We start from the raw sequence: 20,594 nt of genomic DNA, 5'->3' as shown, positions 1-20,594 counted from the left end.
GCGGCAGCAGTGAACCACATACCTTTAGCACTGTGATATTCCAGGCAAAGCTTTCCATGGCTTTCTGTAGTTTCCTTCCCTTTAGTCCTTCTTTGGCACCGATCCGATGGAGGTCTTCATGAAAACCCATCCCTAGAAATCAGGAAACCAATAGACAAGGTCAGGAACAGAAGGCTAAAAATAAAAATCTGCTTTCGACTATGTAATGATATCACATAAAGAATCTCGGCTTTATAATCCTGTTCCGAGACATATATCCATGCAACAGGCGGGATCCGCGGGCAGGTAGATGGTGGAGATTATGGTCCGGTATGAGGCGTTCTACCATTTGATTCTCTATTATAATGGAATAATAAGCTGGTGATGATGAAGCAATGGACACCCCGGCTTTATTCCCCTTGTCAAAGCGACTGGGCTAATTCACATGACAGTAACCTTTTCATACGTATTATGATGGATCAGTGGAGTGCTCCTATAGAACTCACTATGACCCAAAGTGACTAAAAATGGCTCCTCTGCTTTATTAGATGAACCGGACCGGAATAGATGAGTCCTCCCATTAATCTGGAATTGCCAAAGAGCCAGCATGATGAGTGGCTACATATATTAGATAAAAGGCGGCTGAACCTCCCAATATCGACAGATTTGGAAGACGGTCTGATGTGTATGGGGGTCCTCCTGACTGATGGTGGGGAGAGGTGTCCAATTACGGACTGCCGATCGCATTGTTCTCCCTGAGATTAGCCACCAGCCTACGTGCCATAGAGAATGCAGGAGCGCTTGGCCGAGCGAGAGCTCCTGTGTATGGGAGTGTCAGCCATGGACGGCTGTCGGCGGAAGCAACGTTTGTCCGAATGCGTTAGGCCAGCCTTATTCTGGAGAACCTGACACATCCATCACAATTACATGTGTAATACTCCTCCTCTCCTGCGGAGGAGCTGCTGCTCTGAAGAGTAGAGATGATCGCTGGGCGTCCCAGTTATGGTACGGAGATCCTTATATAATTCTTCTAAATGGTCATTTGGTGGAAAGGGCACTTATCAGAGGCATTTCGAATGCTCCTGGGGAGGTCCTAAGGCCTACAGGAATGATAGTGAGAGATGCAGGATGGGAGGAGAGCACGGTCATGCCACACACTCCCAGAAACAATACAGTCAGTGGATTCTTCTTCTTCAAAGATTTTATAAATGTTATAATAGCACTGCACTCATGAAGTAAGGAATCCCAATGAAGGTCCATACCATCACTAAAAGGAGCAGCAAACCTAGAGATGAAAGATAAAGAAAACTGGAGAAAATCGTGTCCACATTTCTGGTCAGTCTTCCGGATCTTCTGCATGATCCCAATTCTAGAAGTTAATCTCCTGACGATCTTCTCCATGTTTCATGCATGCTCAAGCAATGCTACATGTCCAATGGGGCAGGGCTTAGCGATCTTTTACCCTACTGAAGACAGAGCAGAGGGGGGAGGCTCCTGCTGCAGGCAGTTGTATTAGGTGAATTCACATATCATGAGTTTGCACAGGAAAGAAGTACAGCTAATTACAGTAAAGGGCTGGGGGGGGGTTTTAATCTAGAGCATGTTTATTCTTTGACAGATTTATAGTTGGTTTTTACTGTTTTCATTGTTGCAGGGATGGAAATTGTGACAGAAAATATCTTTGGTGGGCTTCACCTAACAGTCGGACACCGAGAAGGAGGAGGAAGCGACATGGCTGAACTTCAGGACTAAGAGAAGATTTTTTATTTTTTTTTATAAATCTCTGAACTATATTTGGAATATCAGACAAAATCGCATAAAAAACAAACAAAAAATGATTCATGGAGGAAATGGCGGCATGCTATATGTGCATCTTCTATGTCTAGTACTGCTTTATAGAGTCCATCAGGGACCAGATTGTGGCCGGATGAAGACAGCGCTTCCAGCATAGTGCTTTGGCTGTCAGAACAATGAGACTTGGCAGAGATCGAGTCTTCCATGCAAGGAGTCTATGGGAATCACGTGGAGCGGCACTATAAATAGATGGAGGTATGTGATTAACTAGTAAAGACATCGCTGGGGGGCCGGGATGTCAGATGCTTAACTCATCGCCAAAGGAGAAGGTAGCGACTGTCCGTGTACTACTCCAGGCTAGTGAAGGGATTATCACAGGGTGCTCTGGGTAGCCTGATGCTTAGTACATGGGTGATGTAAAAGCGTCTACAGGTTATTGCAAAAGAAAGTGGAAATTACAGTCAGAGGTTGCGCTCTGTTCACTTTTGTTATTAAACAGGAATTTATTTTGAAAGGGTTTTTGGCACTTATTCTGAAAGCAGCATGATGTAGAGAGAGAGACCCTGATTCCATCATTGTGTCACTTACTGGGCTGCTTGCTGCAGTTTTGATAAAATCACTGCTTTATTTGTTGCATATCCAGTCCACACCACTGATTAGCAGCTTTCTGCCTATGCACAGCATACACAGAAAGTTGCCAATCAGTGATGAGGATGGGGTTATACAGAGCTCAGCATTTAGAGAACTGATAGACCTGCAGCAAAAAAGAAAAAAATGTGATTTAAGAAAAACTACAGCAAGCAGCCCAGAAAGTGACACATAGCTGGAACCAGGGTCTCTTTTTGGCCTCTTGTCAGGTGTACATAGGGAGATTTTCATAACATACACACCAAGCATAGATCCATAATGTGATGTGAACAGGGCCTCATGAAGTTATTAATGGATGAACTTAGCGCATTCTGCGCTCCTGTCCCGCTGATGAAGACAGCAGACAGTGTCTGCTTTCCTGTGATGTATACGTTCCATCCCCAGTGTATGCTATGTCATGTATATGCTTGAGCCCCAGTGTAACCTATGTGATGTACATGCTCCAGCCCCAGTCTCCTATGTGATGTACATGCTCCAGCTCCACTGTCTCCTATGTTAAGTATATGCTCCGGTCTAACTGTCTCCTATGATGTACATGCTCCAACCTCAGTGTATCCTATGTGCTGTACATGCTCCAGCCCCACTATCTCCTATGTGAAGTATATGCTCCGGCCCCACCGTGTCCTATGTGATGTACATGCTCCAGCCCCATTGACTCCTATGTGATGTACATGCTCCAGCTCCACTGTCTCCTATGTTAAGTATATGCTCCGGTCTAAATGTCTCCTATGATGTACATGCTCCAACCTCAGTGTATCCTGTGTGATGTATGTGCTCCAGTGATGTATATTCTCCTATGTGATGTACACAGCAATCTCAACATATCCTATGTGATGTATACTGCAGATCTCCCACAGCTAGAGTTCTATAAACGTTATATGAGCAGTGATGAATTTCCACTAGGAGGAGACATACAGTATAATATACATCTGTGTTCGGCATCTGTTCATTACAAAACTTATCACAAAAAGTTGAAGACAAATATGCGAAATATTAGCATTTGCCCAAAGCAAACAGAATGGAATGTGCTGTATCTCGTGTCTGTTCTTCACAAGGTTATATATCAGAAGACAAACTAAGTAATGACCTTAATAAAGGTTTCCCACCTAATAAAGTGAAGGCTATGCCATCACTTTATGAGGAGGACACCATGCTGGTTTAATGCTGCACCCCTTAGTTTTCCATGTACAGACACTGCTGGCCAAACAGCTGGGCACAGAACAGCAGCGGCCACATATACTTCCATAAAAGCTGCACTGCAGTTTCCTATAGAAGGGGTGGCCCAGACGTCAGAACCTCATCAATCATAAAGTGACGGCATTTCCAAGTATTATGCCGTCATCTCAGTAGAAATATCATTCCGACCAGGAAAAGCTTTAAACTCCTCCAACTCCCATAGCCAATTTTCCCATTTATATTTGTACTCTAACACTACTCATTGATGTTTGCTTTCCAATGTCTATAAGGCCTGACATGTGACTATGGGATATGAACAAAAATATTTATTTTCCTTGTCCAATGATTTTATTTCCCCATATTAAAAAGCTTTTTGCCATAAAAAACATGCATGTGCAGCTAGAGGTGGCGAGGTATGGCTGAAAACGTTTGGCTATTAATTATGTCTCTATATTTTCATAGTTAAACGAATGGGATCATGTATTTCTCTAAATAAAGCCTAAATATTATAATGATGATGCAATTTTCTCATGTACTAACCTTTGCACCAACTTTGCTGAAAAATTAACTCTGTAGACCTATACATGTCATGACAAATACGGCAGCTCCTGATATGTACTTAAAAACGCATGCCAGTATAAATAAAGGGGCGGTCCAAAATGTAAAAAAAATCTGAATTATAACCCCTAAATGTGTCTCCAAGAGCAATCAGATCCCATTCCTAGCAAATGGCTGATTTTGGGAGCCGCTCTCCCCACCTCCTACTACCACATTACCATTCTTGGATGTCCATAAGCCCTAAGATTGCATGAGTAAGGGCTCATCCAGACATCTGTTCAAATAGGTCCGAGGACGGACTGGCCGTGGTTCTCCCAACTAGAGCTTGACAGCCTCTCACAAATACATGGAGGTGTCATGTTCTGGTCGGACAGCCGCAAGCAGTCCTTGCATTAGTGATCCGCACTCAGACCAATTTGCACACACGTCTGGATGAGGTCGCCCCTTTGCCATACATACCCTCATCAGTGTGCCTCCTCCCTAACACTAGGACTTTAACTAGATTTCTCCAGTACCACAAATTCAAGTATCTGACAGATTATGCCAGCATGGTGGCTCAGTGGGTAGCAGTGTATATTTTCAGCACTGGGGTTCTGGGTTCAAATCTTACCAAGGACTGATTAACAGAATAACCACTCCACCCGCAGCTATTAAAAGGCACATGATGACCGATTCAAGTTACTCACATAGACTATGACAGCACGGTGGCTCAGTGGGTAGCACTGTTTCTCTGGAGTCCTGGGATCAAATCCCACCAAGGACACATCTGTAAGAAGTTTGTATGTTCTCCCCATGGTCTCCGGTTTCCTCCCACACTGCAAGTATCCCACTTGGGCTCGGACTGGCCCACTGGGAAATCGGTGGTATGTGGGGGAGGAGGGCATGCATGATCAGACTGGCCAACCGAAAGCACACTGACTACTCTCAACGGTTGTCTAACAGGGATGAGTGGTGACATAAAACCAAATCAGGGGGCAACAGCGCTGTTATTTACAAATAATGTGCTACAATCTGGCGCGCTTACTGCTCTCCTCTCCAGTTCAGGAATGAGCTGTGCTGTCATCCATAGCACATGCTCCTCTCCCCCCACAATGAAAGAAGCAGAGGGAGATACAAGGCTCCCTGCTACAGCTGGAGTGCCCCCTTCCGCCTAATAATGAGTAAGTGCAAATGGGGGGCCTTTAGTCTGGGGTGTTAGAGGGTGAGGGTGCTAAGTCACTTAGGAGTGAATGAGGGCCCCCATTCCCTCATCTCTCCTTTCACCCCTGTCTTGACTGCACCTTCTCATCACCTCTGCCTGAGTTCTTTCCCCTATATCATCCTTGACTGCACCCCCCTTCCCCGTATCACCCTTGACTGAGCCCCTTCACACTATATCACCCTTGACTGCACCCCTTCCCTTCCAATAACCACCAACAACCTCCAGCCATGTAGAGTAAGGTAGCTCTGACAACGAGTGCTAGCCAGGGCCCAGTTTATATAGGAGAGAGGAGTGGCTAACAGTGCACAGCCGAGAGCCTTAATGTAGGAAAATCCCATCCACTGCGCGGGTGCTAAAAAACATTGGTTTAGTAATTAATAAACACCAGGGGACATTTAGCATTGATTTTACACCAAATATTATACCCTGACATTAGCGTGTTTTACCACACAATTGGTGGTCTTGTATTTATTTCTATGTAGCTACATAGTGGTCCAAAAGAATGATTTTCTCTTGTGGGCCCAAGGTACTCCAGTCTGACGCTGCCCATACTGATAGGGAACCCAGATTGTGAGCCCCAATGGGGACAGCAATAATAATGATATTAACAATGAGATCTTTAGGCTATGTGCACAGGTTGCGGATTGGAGTGCAGAATTTTCTGCACAAAATCCGCATCTACTGGCAGAAAACGCAGGTGCAGATTTGACGCGTTTCATGCATTTTTACCCCTGCGGATTTCTATAATGGAAGGGCGCAGAAACGCTGCAGATCCGCACAAAAGAAGTGACATGCTACTTCTTTTGATCTGCAGCGTTTTTCATGCGGAATTTTCTGCACCATTAGCACAGCATTTTTTATTTACTATTGATTTACATTGTACTGTAAGGCTATGTGCACATGATGCGGATTTACTGCGGACCCGCAGCGTTTTTTTCAGCGCAGAAACGCTGCAGATCCACAAAGTTATTTACAGTACAATGTAAATCAATAGGAAAAAAAATGCTGTGCTAATGGTGCGGAAAATTCCGCATGAAAAACGCTGCAGATCAAAAGAAGTAGCATGTCACTTCTTTTGTGCGGATCTGCAGCGTTTCTGCACCCATTCCATTATAGAAATACGCAGTGGTAAAAAAACGCATGTAATCCGCACAAAATCCGCATCAAATCTGCACCTGCGTTTTCTGCCAAGAGATGCGGATTTTGTGCAGAAAATTCTGTACCCCAATCCGCAACGTGTGCACATAGCCTAAATCACTTGCGGATCTGCAGCGTTTCTGGTGGAAAAAAACGCTGTGGATCCGCACTAAATCCGCATCATGTGCACATAGCCTTAAAGTGGATAAGTGAGTAAAGTAAATAAATGAGGCCAAGCTTCCACGTAGCACCCACAACGCAGGCACAAACTGTGACAACATGCCATTTTATGCAAATTATTGCAGGTTTCTAATTGTTCGTTTTGCAGGTAAAACTGCTATCAACTATCTACTGTATTTAAGAACTGCAGGCAGTTTTTCGCCACGCTGCGTGCTTTATAGAGGGGTCTCGCCTCTTAAAGGGCACCATTGTAAATAACAGTGATGGCACAGAGCCTAAAGCATCAAAAGACATTTGCACCACATTGGGCTACGAGCCAGAGGTCCAACTATGGGTGTTTCATTGACCTCGTGCCACTGGCGCTGCACCAGGATAGCCTTTAAGAGCAGACGGCAATGGAGCCTGAAATTCAGTGATGAGATCTTCTTCTGTCTTTGACACAACAATGGCGGGAGATTGGTATAGAGAACCCATAAGTAATGTCATAAACATGCCTTCAGGAGGGAATGTCACATCAAGATTGTGGTTTAGGGTGGCAAAATGTACGGTAACCGGACCCCTCTAGTCTTCATTACAGGTACATAAACATCTCAACATTAGAATGATCTGGTGGTGGCCCAGTGGTAGAGCCATTTCTCCAAAGTGTCTCATGACACCACCAGGCCACGGGTTACTCCTGCTACGGTGAGCAGCCAGCATAGCCTAAATGTGATAAACAGTGATGGCACAGAGGTTGCTGGATGCTTTTGTGGCAATTAAACCTGCTGGCTGCAGATTATCCTAAGTATATAATGTAACGTATAGCTCGTTGTGACGCTGAACTCCAGCAGAACTCCGACTATTGTTGGCTGAGAGATAAAACCCGTAAATGATTTCGTAAACCGTTCTGACAAGCGAGAGGCTGGAGGCAGCGCAGTCACGTTTCATGCTGCTGCTTCCCTTTCTGTATTCATCGCGCAGAACATTCATTTGCCGGCTGTTATAAGCAAGGTATCAAATATTCATAACAGGAAAGTATTGCTGTACTCTCCCATGATGCACTGCTCGCAATTACATATGGAGGAAATTCCCGGCCTGCTGATTCACCGCCAGAGGGGTCAGCGAATACTGACTCTTGGATTATGCCTCACATTGACATCCTAATGTCATTATTCAGTATTGGATGACACACAGCTCCAACATAAGGCTCTGCTCACATCCGCGTACGTCAGAGCGATAGGTCAGCTATATGCCAACCACCGGCCAGAATAAAAATGGACTGCCTAAATAGTCAAATAAAGACAGGCCAACATATAGGCCCCTGGCTGAGGTCAAAAGGACACTACTGTGTGAACGATGTCCAATGTATGTTTCGAGAAGTCTCCTGATAAATCAGCCAAGTATAGATACATAGCAAAATGTGAACGGACGCAAATATTTTCTCTTTAAAAGGGACACTAAGAGCAAAACTGATAGACTGTGTAATGTCTACTGCTGAGGTGAATGACACAAGGTTAAAAATAAAAAACAGATATTCCCTTTACGTTACAAAGCCTAAATGTATCATTGAAACCAATTGTAAATGTAATTTTTTCAGAGTGTAGTTCCTTCTGTCTACAAGATCAGACTACACGGAGATAAGTGTAGTTTGTTACCACTGAGAAACTTTAGGGTCACTTCTGTCCAAAATATTTATGGCGAATGCCCCATAAAAGTCTAATATACTCCTGAACATTGCAATACCACGAAGGAAAAGTTATGGAATTATCAAAATAACAGGATCAATGGACTTGTTAATTTACTCAGTATCAAGTATGAGGAACATGCACAGAAATACAGGCACTAACACACCGTGGCTAAAATCAAGGAGGTTATTAATGGTTGTCTGAGGAAGGTTCTGCCACACTGAATGCACTTAGGCAAATCAAGATCCACTGCTGGCAGCTCCCTTTGCAATTCCCATCTAATGACATCCCAGATGTGCTTGATGGGAGGCAAGTTTGGAGACACTACAGGCCATAGTAGCATGTTTAGCCCATGCAGGCTGCTCATACTAGCATGAGAGACTTTGTCATGTTGAAAAACAGTTCTTGGGACACCATGGAGAAATGGCTGCACTGCTGGTTCCACGATTGATTCATTCATGACATACCAAGCCTAAAGCATATCAAAAGACATTTGCTCCACATTGGACTATGAGTGAGAGGTCCAACTATGGGTGTTTCATTGACCTCATGCCACTGGCGCTGCACCAGGATAGCCTTTAAGAGCAGACGGCAATGGAGCCTGAAATTCAGTGATGAGATCTTCTTCTGTCTTTGACGCAACAATGGTGGGCGATTGGTATGGACAGCACATAAGTAATGTCATAAACATGCCTTCAGGAGGGAATGTCACATCAAGATTGTGGTTTAGGGTGGCAAAATGTACGGTAACCGGACCCCTCTAGTCTTCATTACAGGTACATAAACATCTCAACATTACAATGATTTGGTGGTGAACCCAGTGGTAGAGCCATTTCTCCAAAGAGTCTCATGACAACACCAGGCCACGTGTTACTCCTGCTACAGTGAGCAGCCAGCATAGCCTAAATGTGCTACCGTGGCCTGCAGAGTCTCCACATTTGTCTTCCATTGAGCACATCTGAGACATCATTGGTCGCGATTTGCTAAGGAAGCTACCAGCAGCGGATCTTGATAATTCATGTGCCCAAGTTTATTCAGAGCAGCAGAATATTCCTCAGACAAACTTAAAACCCTCACTAATAGCAGCCAAGGTGTGTAAGTGCGGAGGTTTCAAAAATGTTGTTCTCATTTTCTCATAATTTGGCTATCATTAACAAGTCTATTCATCATGCAATTTCCATAATTCCATGACTTTTACTTCTTGGTGGTGCGATTAGATGCAGGTCACACCTCCTGAACCTTTGCTTTTTAAATAGATGTGAGTCCCATAGGTGAGATAAAGGTCTGAGATTCAGACACCACTTTAGGCCACCTGAGTGTAACAGTGCATGGTGGACAATAAGAACAAAAAAAAAAAATCAGCTTTTTATTGGTGGCTCATAGCCCTCCCATAAATGAATGGTTGGATTCCAGGATTGTTATCATGGTCCCATGGATGAACTAGTTATTGGTTGGAGCAGTTACGTTATCAGCCCATCTGCAGCCCCCTCCTGTAGTAAGAACGTCCTATAATGTGCGGAATCTATTTCTGGCAACTTAGCAATAAGAAGCCAAGCTTCCTACAAGGAGATGGGGTTAATATCCTGCTACTTAAGTCTGAAGGAACATACTGAATTCTTGTGTACACTTGATATATCCATTCTCTGCGCACACACAGTAATTAGGATAATCAGTGTAATTACTGGCTGGCGTGAGAAGAGCGCTGGCTGCAGTGGAGGCAGAAGAGAAGGAAAAAGACATAAAGGAAGACGAAGGGAAAGTAATTGTGTAATGACAGGCAATCTATTAATGGATAAATGGATATTGATAGGTTTCTATAAACATCTGCATCTTCTCTGCGTGTATATAAGGATGTGAAATAGTGAAACGAGCGACAAATGGAAAGAAAACAGGATTTAAAGTACGGTAATAGAGCAGAATAGGTGCTACAGTGAGCACCAACCTAAAGATCTCTGCTAAGGCTGGTTTCACATGCCTGACATTTATGGTCCAAGTACAGACTGATGTCCGGTCCGGTCATGAGGCTCCTGATTCGAATTCTGCAGCCTCAAGAGCATACGGTATATGAGGCTGTTGGGTTTGGGTCAGGAGAACCAGGGTGCAGTTACCAAAAATCCACAATTCTTGCTTTTCAGGGTTCATGTTATTACATTTTCTATTTTATAAATTGGACTTTTACGGATGCAGTGATGAAATAAATATATTCTTTTTTTATTATTATTATTATTATTATTGAAGAGGGTGAGGTAAAAAAAAATGTTTTATCATTTTTACTTTATCTTTTAGTCGGTTTTCATATAAAGCCTAGCCATTGGCTTCATATGAGGTTCTAAGATGGCAGCTATGGGGTCCTTCAGTAAGCTCCTGCATGCCATGACAACCCATCGGCATCTTGCTGGGAGTCAGGGAGAGCTGCTGCACAGGTGCGCCAGTGATAGTCAACAACATCTTCATTTAAGTATCGCTAACAGAGGTATTTAAACGGTTGTACAACAATGATCAGAGCCAGATCTGGTCACTGCTTTTAAGGGGAAGATGCCTGCTGTGTACCACAGCCGGCAACTCCCAGGTATGATGTGGGCTCAGCTCCTGAGACTGCTCCATGCACTGGCACCCAACATAAGTCATTCAATTACGCCATACAGGGAGAAGTGGTTAAAGGTCATTTTCCACTAAATACATTTGATATGTGATAAATGTATGATTACTGAGGTTTCCCTGCTGGAAGCTTTTACAATTTGGAAGAAGAGGGATCTCAAAGACCCCTGGATAAATGAAGTGGAGGTGGCCACAATGATGATCCAAGGAGAGGTGGCTACACTTGTTCGCTGCGTGGATTAAGGAAACCATACCTACATACCTAAAATGTAATTACCTCCAGATTTTACAGTTTCCAAATCTTGACAAGCTGAGAAATCTGTATGAGTCTTGAGTTGCAGTTCGCACCCACCTTATGACTCTAAAATAGGATTTGACTCCTATTGCGCCTACGTTCTTGTAAATAGCGGGGCCATGCCATGTGCAGAGGGTCATTAGACAGACTTTGGAATACAGTATACGCCGCAGGGACCCCCTGTCAGCGACCGTAAGGTGTTTTGGTGAGGCAGCACATCCTCTCTTACAGCATTGCTTTCAAGGGAGAATACTTCCATAATTTGCTGTGCAATCGAGCAGATTGTTTTTCTTGTAAAATCAGAGCACACAGACGTACTGTATGAGCTAACAGTATGTTATGGCCACTGAGTAGGGTCTGTGAACAGATCTGTGGATACGCTATTTCCGGAGCTGATCCATGTCAGCCATTTACGTAAAAAACAAAACAAACAAAAGTATCTAAACTTCTATAGACTGACTGTAATAATGACAACTTATGACAGATGATAAAATGAGAATTAACATTAAACCCTGACCAGTAAGAAGTGTGGCAAATAGTGATAAGAGAGTGTGCCTGTTACTCGAGTTTTCTGAGCATGCTCGGGTGTTCTCCGAGTATCTTGGGCGTGCTCGTAGATTATGTTTGAGTCCCCACAGCTGCATGATTTGAGGCTGCTAGACAGCCTGAACACATGTGGGGATTCCCTAACAAACAAGCAATCCCTGTATGTGTTCAGGTTGTCTAACAGCTGCAAATCATGCAGCTGCGGGGACACAAACAATCTCCGAGCATGCGCAAGATACTCGGAGAACACAGACCATGCTCGGAAAACGCGAGTAACGGGCACACTCGCTCATCACTAGTAGCAAACAGTCACAACTCTCCAGAGATGGTAATTTAGCCATATGGGCAGTAAGCCTCTTGTGAATAAAAGAGTCACCCACACATTAAAAGAGAAGGTTTCAATACTTTCACAATTAAACAGTAACCCAGTGTGATGGCTGAGCGCAGATGACAGATCCAAATACACACACAAGAAGGAGAGTGACTGGTATATCGCTGGAATCAGTCAGACAAAACCCTTTAGGGATGAGAAGTTTAACGAAATTACACAAAGGGTACATAGACTCATCTATGTGGTAGTCAGTAATGGTTACTTTTTGTATCCAAGCATAGGGTAAAAATTATGGCGTTACTCAATTATGAGGAAAAAAAATTATAGAATCATCCTGTAAATTTTCATTCCCAAAACTAACACCTACATCAACTTAGATCTGCTTGTTAGTCTGCATCTAAAAGGGAGTGATCACACCTTGTAGAGCTGTTGCACCAAGTGGACTGACATGAATCATGGCTCCAACACTAGAGATGTCAATTGAAACAAAGGAGAGGATTATCAAACTCTTAAAAGAGGGTAAATCATCATGCACTCTTGCAAAAGATGTTGGCTGTTCACAGTCAGCTGTGTCTAAAATCTGGACCAAATACAAACATGGGGAGGTTGTTAAAGGCAAACATACTGGTAGACCAAAGAAGACATCAAAGCGTCAAGACCGGAAACTTAAAACAATACGTCTCCAAAACAGGAAATGCACAACAAAACAAATGAGGAACGAATGGGTGGAAACTGGAGTCAACGTCTGTGACCAAACTCTAAGAAACCACCTAAAGGAAATGGGATTTACATACAAAAAAGCTAAAGGAAAGCCATCATTAACACCTAAAAAGAAAAAAACAAGGTTACAATGGGCTAAGGAAAAGCAAACGTGGACTGTGGATGACTGGATGAAAGTCATATTCAGTGATGAATCGCGAATCTACATTGGGCAAGGTGATGATGCTGGAGCTTTTGTTTGGTGCCGTTCCAATGAGATTTATAAAAATGACTGCCTGAAGAGAACATGCAAATTTCCACAGTCATTGATGATATGGGGCTGCATGTCAGGTAAAGACACTGGGGAGATGGCTGTCATTACATCTTCAAGGTCAATGTCATGGCCTGCAAATAGTCCGGATCTCAATCCAATTGAAAATCTTTGGTGGAAGTTGAAGAAAATGACCCATGACAAGGCTCCAACCTGCAAAGCTGATCTGGCAACAGCAATCAGAGAAAGCTGGAGCCAGATTCATGAAGAGTACTGTTTGACACTCATTAAGTCCATGCCTCAGAGACTGCAAGCTGTCATAAAAGCCAGATGTGGTTCAAAAAAATACTAGTGATGTTTTGGAGTATTTTTTTGTTTATTTATTTTTCATGATTCCATAATTTTTTCCTCAGAATTGAGTGATTCCATAATTTTTACCCTATGCTTGGTTAAAAAAGTAACCATTACTGACTACCACATTTTTTGTTCTTGATTTCTTTTAGTGTTTCTTAAAGACAGAAAGCTGCCATTTGAAATGACTTTAGTTTTGTGCCATGTCTGTGATCTGCTTTTTTCTACAAAATTAAACAACTGAATTAACATCCTCCAAGGCCGGTGATTCCATAATTTTTACCAGGGGTTGTATAAATCAGCCTTAGAAAAAGCTATCCTAGCTAGTGGACTGCAGCCACTAATCTAGGTAGGAGAATTATTAGCTGTAGTAGAGTGATATACCATACAGGAATCCCAAAGAAATCTTACATACCAATACCACTTGAGTCATTTTAATTTTTGTTTGTTAGACCATACTAAATAAATTATTTCAACAAAAGTCAAGTTTTAATTACATTATCCCTTAAGTTGGGTCTATTTACCCTTTGGGTATTTTGTTAGTATGGTAAATCGCTGGGGCACACCAACCAGTCTAGGGCTCACGTTTGTGCCTACATATTAGGTATACATCTGGAGGACTCCCAATATATTCCTCCCATTGTAGGCTGCAATGTAGCCCACTGTACAGATACATCATCTGTACTGCACCTCTCTGGCCTCAACACTAGAATGGATTGTAACACTAAACTACGTTTGTGCCCTGGGCCCCTCACCCCTGACCAGGGTGGATAAAAATCAATGTTTTTTTAAAAAAATCAAAAAAATCGGATTTTTTTGATTTAAATCGGATTTTTTTTTATTTAAATCGGATTTTTTTCAATAAACTGCTTTTTGAGGAAAATATTTTACCATCCAAAGGTTCTTCCATCATGAGATAAAGCTGAGTTGTTTAACTCAGTAGAATAAAGGCTGTATATGTGTAACATTCACAATGCCATGCTCTTCCAGAGGTTTCTGTAGGATGCTGACTATCCAACAAGTTTGGGCATGTCAACTGAATGGAAAAAGAAACTAAACCAAAAGTGAAACCAAGCTAGAAGTGTGGAATTAAAGGGGCAGTATGAACAAAATGTGGAGGCTATTAATAGTTTATACAATTAAGACATGCTGCTTTTAAACACCTACCTATTGCCATATAGTAAAACAAAAAAGATTTTTACTTACTTTGGGGTCCCCCCCTCACCCTGGTGTTAGATCGTTGCCCCTAGTTTCGTCCGTGTAACTATGGGCGCACATGCGCACTGCTCTCACTTCTCATTTTAATCGTGATTTATATTAAAAAAAAACCTTTTGATTTAAATCAGTGATTTAAATCATGATTAAAATCATGATTTAAATCGATCCGATTTAAATAGAAAAAAATCTTTTGATTTAAATCGTGATTTAAATCATGATTTAAATCGGTGTGATTTAAATCAATCCACCCTGCCCCTGACTGCCTCATTTACAGCACCACTTGTCATCCAAAACGTTTCTTCTCCTCCCCAGCACCACAACACCAATTTCCAAGCCTGACAACAATGATCCCTACAGGAAGTTCATGCACAAACTAAATCGCACTCAAAGAGCCAGACAATGCAGCAAAGGGATAGAGATAGATCCCCGAGTCGAGCCAACTAATCAACTTTAGTAGTACATTTTACTAACAAAGGGTCAAGGTCATAGATCATTTGATCACCGCTGTGGGATTTTGACCAGACGGGATGTAAAAATTACATTGAATAACTGATATATACAGTCTTCTGGTCATCTAATATTTGAGTATAGGAAAAACAGGGTCTGACTATGGTATTAAAAGGAAAAAACATCCAGCTCCCACGATCCAAATAAAATAATTAATGGCTTTATTGAATAATCTACAAAAAAAATATGAACAAGACACAGAATGCAAACATTCTAAGCGTTTCAGATTAATTACGATCCTTCTTCATGGAATGTCTTGATCATATTTTTGGTGGATGATTCAATAAAGCCATTAATTATTTTATTTGGATTGTGGGAGCTGGATGTTTCTTCTCATTACACACAGACTGTGTGATCCGTGCACCCGGTGGTGAGGGAGCAGGACTTTTCTTTGCTATGTCTCTATGGTATTAAGAATATTTTATCACTGTGCAGTTGAATACAGTCTATTGTTTTCCGACATCAGGCACTGGACAGTGGCTGACTTACATATACAAGAGTAATAATAGCAGCTCTTTCCATAGGACTCACATTTATAAACTAAGCAAAAATCATCCGAAAAACATACTGCCCTGTCAGATCCCAACAGCAAACACCAAAGATTGTCTGTTGTGTCAAGTTTAGTCAAATCTACGGAGAAGAAACAAGCAATGTAAAGAGAAGGGGCTAAAAGAGAAAAGAAAATGTATTGTGTGTTTTAGAAACTTTTTACCTACATTTTCTAGGTAGAGGGGCACAGCCAAGACGCGTCCTGGTACAAGCATCATGAATATGAAGAACAGGAGGGTTTCTATCTTATCTAGTGAATTCTAGCCAGTTTGGCATCTTCTTTTTATCCTGCCATATATCCTGTATATTCACCTTCTGACTATTCCTCACTAAAGAGTATTATTTCGGCAAAAAATGGCCAAAATACCAAGTGGATCCTCTATTGTAAAATAATAGCAGCCAAGCCGGGAGAGACGGCAGCGCTGCCTGCAGTTCAGCCTGGAAGACAATCCAAGTAATTATCATACAGAGCGGATCTGTGATCCAGGATGTGCACAGCGCTGTCACCTTCTCAGTCACCGCTGCCTCCTCTCCCATCTTCGCTCTCCCTCCTCAGCGGCACATAACCAATGTTAATTATATTGACACTTGCGCTTGTACCAATTAATCCCCGAGCGCCCAACCTCACACAGTGGGCAACTATGGTAACTACTTTATAGAAGTGCTCTTCAGTTGCCACTTACAATCCCTAACACATTATTATCTATGCACAGGAACCACGGAAGCTTAAATAATCAGCCATTACTTTCTTATAAGCCAATTTTCTTGAGAAAATCTCCTTCACTTACTATTTGGCTGGATGTAACCTGAGGGTGTAACTTATTTCATGCGGAAAAAAAAACAAAAAACAGAAACCAGCCATCTGTCTATAGACCCCTGGGTCACTAGTCAGCTTGGTGACCTCCTGCTAGAGCTGCAGGGGACAGCAGACATCATAGTCAGAGCCTTGTGGGAAACTTCTGTCCTTACCAAAATATAATCTCTCCTAATAAATGAACATAGCAGAGAGAAGGTAAAGATAAGCTGGGGTTAGACTGATACGGATCAGACGGGTGTTGGATACACCATGATCAATTGGTATAGGGTACAGAGATTGGCTACTTCCCTTTGGCCAAAAAGGGAATAAGTGATTAACTTGCAAAGGGAGGAAATAATTTATTTCAGCCATCAATATGTAAAGATAAGCGCAAGGACTAATGATATGTTACAGAGAAAGAAAAAACTAGGAGAGTCACTTGTAGTGAAGGACCTGGGTGTACTTGTAGATCACAGCCTACATAAGAGCAACAATGTCAATCAGCAGCCTGTAAAGCCGGCAGAATATAGTCAAGTATTGAACGAGGCATGGACTCGCAGGACAGGGACATTACAACGCATTAGTGTGACCCCATCTGAAATTTACATAGAAAGGATACCTTGGAGTTAGAAAAAGAACAAAGAGGAGCCAAAAACGTTATAATGGGCAAAACAGATCTTCGTTAAAAGAAAAGATTAAACAATTAATTGCATTTAGTTTTAACAAAAGACATCTAAGGAGGGACACGAATAACTTGTACAAGTAGATAAAATGACCCATATAAAAATTATGGTCAAAGGCTATTTCATGTAAAACCCCATCAAAAGACAATGGGGCCCTCCCTCCTCCTGAAGAAAGTGCGGTTCAATCTCCAGAGGAGACATGGCTTCTTCACCATAAGGGTACCGTCTCACAGTGGCACTTTGGTCGCTACGATGGCACGATCTGTGACGTTCCAGCGATATAGTTACGATCTCGCTGTGTCTGACACGCTACTGCGATCAGGGACCCTGCTGAGAATCGTACGTTGTAGCAGATCGTTTGAAACTTTATTTCGTCGCTGGATCTCCCGCTGACATCGCTGCATCGGCGTGTGTGACGCCGATGCAGCGATGTCTTCACTGGTAACCAGGGTAAATATCGGGTTACTAAGCACGGCCCTGCGCTTAGTAACCCGATGTTTACCCTGGGTACCCGGGGACTTCGGCATCGTTGGTCGCTGGAGAGCTGTCTGTGTGACAGCTCTCCAGCGACCACACAAGGACTTTCCAACGATCACGGCCAGGTCGTATCGCTGGTCGTGATAATTGGAAAGTTGCTGAGTGTGACGGTACCCTAAGACCTATTAATCTGGGGAATAGTCTACCTCAGGAGCTGGTCACAGCGGGAATCGTTGTGGTTTCAAAAAAGGTTTGATGCTTTTCTTTTTAGAAGAAAATAACCTAAATACTTCTGTACATGTGTACAGTTCTTTTCTGAAGGTTTGGTAGAGTGCATCAATATTTGGGAACAGGAGGGAAAGATGAGCTCTTTTGTGGCAGACTGGTCATGCATTGTGGTTGTGCATGTTCCACTTCTCTTTGTCCTATCCTACCCCTCAGATGGACATTTCTCTTTTTTCAGCCACATTAACTATCTTACTATGTAATTTATTTGTACAAATGTGTCCTTTACTAAAGGGTAAATCACCATTTATTTCCTATATTACAACTTATCTTCAGTAGTCTTGATTGGAGGCTAGCCCAGGTTCCAAGACCCCCGGTTTGTTCAAAGCAAGGGGCAGAGTGAATTAAAACATGTCCCCAAAGATGGAAACGCCTTTTTTCTTAAATGCATGTATTTGGGGCTAAAAAGTATTTTTGCAATGGGGTTTCATGAAAAAAAAAGTGTGTTCTGTTTGGAACCAATGATCCCGTAAATGCCAAACACATTTAACTTTGAAGTGGTCTGTGGTCATGAGCAAACAGGAGCTCAAAATAAGATGTTACAAACTCTCCTGTCAGACTACGCTCACTGATGGTTCTCGGTGAACTCATTCTGCAACGACCAATAGACAATGCAACGGAGAGTTTATAGAATGCAACCGGTGCAAGAGTTTTAATATAAAACATTTGAAAAAAATCATTTTTAGCCCCAATTACATGTATTAAATTTAAAAAAGACCCTAAAATGTGGACAACACCTTTAACTTATCTTCAAAAGTGGCATCTGGGCTTAGTACAAAGTAGATGCGTCCCTACAGCGTTCTGCTCACGCTCGGAGATTCAGCAGAGCGGTGAATGGAGGACTCATTGACTTTCTACGGGAGGACCCATAATCCAGCCTCGTGTCCTTATAATGGACTAGGGCTGGTAGGGAGTAAAGGAACAAGAGACACAGGGTGACAAGTTTCCATGTAGTCGCCATCTTCCTAGAGGAAGCCATAGATCCTTTTCTGTACAAAATGATGCAGGCACCGATAGAAATGTCTCCTTCATGAGAAGCCAGTAATGAGGACAATGATAACCATCATGGGCTCAAAAATGGAAAGCGAATCATCTCAGACATTGCCATTGATTATACGTAAGTACATGAGATTTCATATCAACATACTGTTCCTTGTCTAAATTATGGGGAAGGAGACGAGAGTAATCTTTGCAAAAAAAAAAAAAAAGTGAAAACAACAAAAAAACATAATGGCGCTAGATTCCAGAGATTGTGGATGTGCAGCGTACATAATGGAGCTCCACTGTCCCAAATCATACAAGATGATACAGAATCTTCTCGGCACAGAAAATTGGTCTTTGGAGCCGTCGCCCTCCACACATCTTACCTGTTTTTTGCACTTGAATTATTTTGCTGTAGACCGCGTCTGAAGTCTCTATTAGTGTCCGGCTGGCCTGTATGAACTGAAGGGAACAGACAGTACAGTCAGGAAGAGCAGTCCTACCCAGAGACTAGCATTTTAATACTATACAAGGAAATGGTTACAAAAAAAAAAAAACATTTTTCAATTTTTTACCAATTTTTGTTCCTTTTATTTGTTTTGTTTTGAGTATTTTTTCCAACACAAATGCAGAAAAGATAGTCATTTGCTACTTTTTTTTTTTCTTCATACTGGCTGAGTCTGACAACTAGTGACCCAACCTGCTCTTGCAGTATTACCAAATATTACCTAAATAATGGATGTGGCACCATGGTGTACTTATATTATGTGGGCTTGGCCGTTCGCTCTTTTATAGAGATGATGTGGCACCGCAGTGAACCTATATTATTATTATAGAGACTTAAACGTGTACCTCGGTACGGTATTACTCACAGGCGGCATTTACTGACTGTCCCATTCATCAGAACAGGACTTGAAGGAATCCACGCACATGCTGCAGAAATAGCCCCATTGAGATGCACGGAAGTGATTCTCAATCAGTCGGTAGAACGTCATAAGTGCTCTGATCCACACAAATATAGAAGAATCCAGCACACTAGGCATTATGGGAAACGACTTGCCTTTGATAATAAAACATTTAACGCAAAGAAGCACAACCACAACCTGTGCCGTACCCAGCCCGATTGCTCTGTTGAGCCAACATCGAAAGTGGCATCGGGTCAGCCATTGTGAAGTCATGAGTCATGACTACTTGATCATCGCTGAATGAATGGTAAAAGTGACAGGAATAGATGTAAATCCCACGCAGCCAGACTTCTATTTTTACACTAGCGTCTACATATTGTATAGACGCCAACCACAGTGCAGGCAATACGTGACCCTCAGCTCCTTCTAATGGGAGTACTGTGGGTGTAGAGTGTCCTCGCTGCTTCCTGCTGACTCAGAGTCCTCGCACACGTAGGTACTGGATGACCTTCGCTATAATCTGTCTGAAATAAATGGCGTGACAGATGAGGGAAGGCAGTGTAGAGCTAATGAGTGGTGATCAGAAAACATCAGGGCCTAGATTATAGGTGCTGTGTCACGGAGATGGACCTCCGATCCTTCCATGATCCCTATGGTGGCAACAGAGGTTAGAGGTAAGGCATGTTCTGAATCAGACTAAAGGAACCCATACAAGTCACATTATTGCTTCCTAAACCTTTGAATTCAGGGCCTTCCTGCGTCTAC

General features: G+C 42.5%; 1 protein-coding gene across 1 annotated transcript in view; it reads right to left on the bottom strand.

The window, feature by feature from the left end:
* The window catches only part of LOC143765453 (inactive phospholipase C-like protein 2), a 129,785-nt gene that overhangs the window by 36,444 nt on the left and 72,747 nt on the right, over nucleotides 1-20,594 (bottom strand). Inside the window, exons 4-5 of the mRNA XM_077252131.1 lie at nucleotides 19,311-19,386; nucleotides 23-132 (exon numbers count right to left, since the gene is read on the bottom strand). Coding sequence (XP_077108246.1) covers nucleotides 23-132; nucleotides 19,311-19,386 — 186 coding nt within the window. The remainder of the gene's footprint in view (nucleotides 1-22; nucleotides 133-19,310; nucleotides 19,387-20,594) is intronic.

Source organism: Ranitomeya variabilis, chromosome 4 (assembly GCF_051348905.1).
Source record: "Ranitomeya variabilis isolate aRanVar5 chromosome 4, aRanVar5.hap1, whole genome shotgun sequence".
NCBI classification, from domain to species: Eukaryota; Metazoa; Chordata; class Amphibia; order Anura; family Dendrobatidae; genus Ranitomeya; species Ranitomeya variabilis.
Note: the sequence above shows the minus strand (reverse complement) of the source record. Positions and strands in the feature narration are given on the sequence as shown.